Source organism: Cryptomeria japonica, chromosome 5, assembly GCF_030272615.1.
Source record: "Cryptomeria japonica chromosome 5, Sugi_1.0, whole genome shotgun sequence".
NCBI lineage: Eukaryota > Viridiplantae > Streptophyta > Pinopsida > Cupressales > Cupressaceae > Cryptomeria > Cryptomeria japonica.
This window is the reverse complement of record NC_081409.1, coordinates 446,275,966-446,281,369: the sequence shown is the minus strand read 5'-3', so window position 1 is coordinate 446,281,369 and position 5,404 is coordinate 446,275,966. Positions and strand designations below refer to the sequence as shown.

General features: G+C 38.2%; 1 protein-coding gene across 1 annotated transcript; it reads right to left on the bottom strand.

Moving 5' to 3' along the window:
- Nucleotides 1-1,252: 1,252 nt before the first annotated feature.
- On the bottom strand, nucleotides 1,253-1,765 carry LOC131061171 (uncharacterized). Its single transcript, XM_057994706.1, has one exon. The coding sequence runs from the start codon at nucleotides 1,763-1,765 to the stop codon at nucleotides 1,253-1,255; it is 513 nt and encodes a 170-aa protein (XP_057850689.1).
- Between the last annotated feature and the right edge of the window lie 3,639 nt (nucleotides 1,766-5,404).

Genomic DNA, 5,404 nt, shown 5'->3' with positions numbered 1-5,404 from the left:
TACCCTTGGAAGCACCATCGAAATTGATTTTCATCCATCCTTGAGGGGGGCCTTCCCATCTCACCTCGTCTCTAGTATTAGCATGTGTGGTTTCACTCCCCTTTAATCTCCAATTCTTAAAAATGATGTTATCCCCTTGATCTTTAGGATTCATTATTCCACCTGTTATGTAGAGGTTCTCCACCATATTTCTTTTAATTTTCTCAAAAATAATTTGGGCTTTTGATGCCTTATCTCTTAACACTCTATCATTTCTCTCTTTCCATATTACCCAACAAATATGAGGTAAAGAAAATTTCCATAGCAGATTAACTGAATTATTCCTAGAGGGGTGGAGCCAGGAATTGAAGACATCTTGGACAGCTTCAGGGAAAACCCGACTGATATTGAAATTGTCCACGCATTTGGCCCAAATATCCATAGAGAAAAGACAATGGATAAACATGTGATTAATGGTTTCCTCATTTTGCATACAAAGATGACAAATACTAGGCAAACAAAAGCCTCTTGTTTTGAGATTGTCAGTCGTCAGAATCTTGTTTTGCAGAACAATCCAGAAAAAAATATTAATTTTGGGAATAAGACCTTTCACCCAAGCCTTAGCCCAACAAGGGCTTTCCTGACTAGAAAATTGCTGGAAATAAAGAGAGGAGACAAAAAATTTACCATCAGCAGTGAGTTTCCAAATAAGTTGATCCTCATCATCAATCACCACCATAGAATTCATTATTTTATTCAGATGCTCAAGAGAAGGATCAACAATGGATAGGTCCTTCCACTGACCTAAATTCCAGTAGTCAGCCACAGTGGTGCCAAATTTTTCCTTACACTGATCCTCAGACTTGCCCCGATCAGGATTGTCACTAATGGGAGAGTCTAACAACCAAGTGTCTTACCAAAATTTGATAAAATTGCTCCTCCCCACCTTCCATTTCACTCCTTTGAGTATTATATCTCTAGTTCTTGTGACATTTTTCTAGATGTTGGATCCAATCGGAATATCTTCAGCCTTGAGGAAACTATGAAAGGTCGGAAGCTGTCTTTTGTACTTATTATCCCATATTAGTTTCCACTCTCCCTCAGTATTATAACCTCTCCATATCTGCTTAGCCATGAGAAACTCATTCATATCCCTGATTCTTCTAAGATCAAGTCCACTTTTTCTTATAGGTTTGCACACCTTATCCCATGCAATCAAATTCATTCTCTTCTTTTCCTCAACCACAGTCCAAAGAAAGGTTCTTTGGATTTTTTAAATAGCCTCTGCAAACTTAACAGGAATTCTAAAAAGACTAATGGCATAAAGAGGGATGCTCTGGAGGGTAGATTTCAGAAGCTGGACTTTTCCAGCTTGACTGAGCAAAGAGCCTTTCCATCCAGCTAACTTCTTATGAACTTTATCCACCAGAGCACCTCGAAAGGTATCAGGAGGAACCTGAAATAAAGAGAGCCCAAGATAGGAAGCAGGGAGATTCCCAATTTGGCTACCCAAAATAGCACTGATCTTTGTCTGTCTTCTCTCTGGAGTGTTTATGAAATAAACAAAACTATTAGACCAATTAATCAGTTGACCAGTTGCACTCCCATATCTATCCAAAGCTTTCTTTAGGCTTCTAGAATCTTTCACAGAAGAATTACCCATAATAATTGAATCATCCACAAATTGCTGATGAGAGCACACTTGGTCTGCAGATGAAGGTTTCAGTCCTCTAAACTCTCCATTCTCAACAAGATTTCCAATAAGTCTTCCCAAGCATTCCGCCATAATTATAAAAAGAACAAGGGAAAGAGGATCCCCCTGTTTGAGACCCCTGGAGGACTTGAAAAATGGAGAGGGAGACCCATTGACCAACACAGAGAAAGAAGCAGAGGAAACCAATTGCATAATAAGACAGATGCTTCTTGAACGAAATCCAAAGGCTGAAAGAACAGTCTGCATAAAGCCCCAGTCAACTCTATCATAGGCTTTAGATAAATCAAGGTTCAAAAGAAAACCTTCTTTTTTAGCCCTAGAAAGAGAGTGAATGTTCTCATGAACCGTGATAATCGAGTCCAAAATTTGTCTCCCGGGGACAAACCCACTTTGTTGGGGAGATATAATCAAGGGGAGCAAAGTCAAAATTCTAGAGGTCAAGACTTTAGAGATGATCTTGTACAGGGAGTTACATAGACTTATGGGTCTAAAAAGATCCATGGAGTCAACCCCCATCTTCTTAGGAATAAGAGCAACGAAAGTACCATTCAATTCTTTTAGAATTCTCCTAGCACCAAAGAATTCTTTCATCGCATTGGATACCTCCCTTCCAACAATATGCCAATACATTTGAAAAAAAAACATAGGGTAGCCATCCGGACCCGGGGCCTTATTACCATCAAAAGAATTAACAACCTTCAAAATCTCATCATTAGTAGGGATGGCAGTAATATAGGAATTCTGGTTAGCATCCAAGATAGAAGGGATGCAATCCAAAAGATCCCTTTGAACTTGAGGGTCCAGATTGTGATCCTTAGTCAAAAGATTGGAGAAAAACTCCAGAGCAACTTTCCTCATGGAATCTTCATTATCAATAATTCTGCCATCGACTTTAAGCTGAGAAATCTTGTTGATTGCCTTGTGTTTCAAAGTGGACATATGAAAGTATTTGGTATTTCTATCCCCCTCCTTCAACCATACATTTCTCGATCTCTGTTTCCAAAATGTTTCTTCTTTAGCTATGATATCATGATATTTCATCATAATCTCATCTTCAGCCTCTCTAGAGACATTGTTGTAGCCATTATTCTTAATCTCATATTGGATATCTTTCAGATCTAAGAGAGTGTCAACTTTGGACACAAAAATGTTCCCAAAGGATTCCTTATTCCACCTTTTAACATTGTTTTTCACAAACTTCAGCTTTTTAACCACCTTATACATGGCATTTCCTTCAACTCTAACCTGCCACCATTCCTTGATTTTGCTTTCAAGGTTTGGGTGTTTGGTCCACATTCTTTCAAATCTATAAGGGAAATGTCTCCTTCCCTGCTTGGGGTCAGCATTAAAAGATATAGGATAATGATCCGACCCAGCCCTGATATGAGCAGATAAGGAACAAAAGTAGGAATTAAACCAATCATGAGAAATTAAAGCTCTATCAAGCCTAACTTGAATTAAGTCTTCTCCACTCCTTCTGTTGGTCCATGTGTATTTAACCCCTTGCAAGTCCAAATCATGGAGAGCATGGTTGATAATGAACTCCATCAAGTCCAATCCGTTGTCCAGATTGGTTTGGCTTCCTCCCTTCTTCTCATTTTCTCTCAGAGGGGTATTGAAACCCCCCACAATAATCCAGCTATCTTCAACAAACTTACTTCTAATCGAGGATAGGTTCTTCCGGAAAACATTTCTGCCTGCTTTAGTGTTAGGGGCATACACATTGGTCAAGACCCATGAAGTACCTTCTTTCACATGATTAAACCTAATACAAGCCATATTGTTATTTTGAATCAACACCTCGCCCTTTACATTATTCTTATCCTAGAAAGTAGCAATACCCCCAGAAGCCCCTTCAGAGCTGCCACCACTAACTCCCCCATTACTAAACATTTTCTGACATTCAACCTTTTCCCTAGACATTTTAGTTTCCTGAATCATAATAACATCCGGGTTTTTGTCTCTACTCATACTTTTAATTAAGTCCTGTTTGTGAGGATTATTCAATCCTCGAATATTCCAGGAGATAATCTTCATGATTTTTTAGAGATACCTGATTCAAAGATGGTTCTTTGCGTACCATCCGCTAGATTCTTACTGGCTTCCATGGCCCTCTTCTTTGCATTAGAATATCTTCCAGGTGATGTGTGCTGAGCCCCCACATCCCCTAATCTACTTTTGGTCTTTCTAGTAGTCTGATGGTTGTTGTTATTATTATTATTATTATTTTTGTTCTTGCCTTTTCTATTTTCCTCCAATGTTTCAACCTCTTCCTGATTTATCCCCCTCTTTCTCAGGGCATTGTCTATGTCTTCTTCATTTCCCCATATTGGAGCATTTTCCTCCGGGAAAGTCGACTTGACTTGAGCCGGAGAAGCTAGCGATATCTCTGAAAGTCCTTGCTCAAGAACATTATCATGTTGAGCATCTTGAAACCAGCTTACTCCATTTTCAGACCCTAAAGAGTTAGGAACATCTCCCTTCTCCTTATTGTTATTCTAAGCCCCTTGGAGAAAAATGAGGAATAACTAAACCCTCAAAATACTAAGAGGATTTTCAGGAATCTGTTTCAAGAAACAATCTCATCAATTACCCACAAAAAATCAGAGTTTTCACATGGACTAACAAAATAATTGTGTTAAGTAATGATGCAAAAAGGATATATAGGTTCCTTGGTAGCAATACTTGGCTTAGGTCCAAGTTTTCTTTGAAAGTCATGTTTGAGCCTTGCTTTAGGTTGAATCAATTTTCAGTTTTGCTTTCCATAATTGAGGATAGCTAGCTCTTTAAATGCCCATTCAAACTTCAAAAGATGTGGTTCTAAGATAACTTCCTCATTGGTCTCACTGAAACTTGGAGGAAACAACCTTTAAATCTTAAAGGTTCCAAAATGTTCTTATTTTATTAAAGGCTCTCTTCCATTAATGAAAAGTTGAAGCATTAGAATACCGTACACTTTGGAAACACCTTTTTACAAAAAGAGGCTTTCGAATCCAATAAGAAGCTTTGAATAATGAGATACTTCCAAGGGGATGGACCAAAACTGTTTTATGAGAGGAAAGGAGTTAATGGGAACTATTTTGAAGTTCTAGCTACAGAAGAAACATCCTAGAGGCAAAATTAGAGTTGTTTCCGTGCCTCCACCAAGGGTAGAAGAAATGTGAATATGGTCTCCATAAATTTAAATGAACGGGTTAAATTGGAGGACTCACAAAAATTGGCTATGGAGTATATTCTTTTTTCTAGAAGTTGCTTATTGAAGATTGCTCTAATCTTCAAAACTAGAAGATCCTTCTTGGCAACATTCCAAAATCGTCTTAGAGGATCAAAATAAGTGCCCTATTCATTGAGGAAGGAACTAGAACAACTTTTTAGCTTCACTCAAACAAAGTGCTTGGTCCTAATGGTTTCCCAACTTTTCGCTCTGCTAGTCTTTTTTGAGAAAAGATGTGGTTGAGGTGATAGAAGAATTGAGAAAACACCATATTTTACTAAACGACTTCAATAACACCCACATTTCTTTGACTCGCAAAAATGAGAATCCAAAGTCTTTTGATGATTTTCACTTGATTTCTCTTTGCAAAACAATGTATTATATTTGAGCCAAAGTAGTGCCAAATAGATGGAAACTTGTCCTCCCCGGGATAGTTTTAGGAGATTCCCAATCAACGTATTGCATACTTTAGGTTTGGTAGTCATTGGATTAATCGA

Excerpts from the sequence above, each read along its gene's own strand:
- LOC131061171 (XM_057994706.1), bottom strand. The coding sequence starts at position 1,765 with ATGGCGGAATGCTTGGGAAGACTTATTGGAAATCTTGTTGAGAATGGA.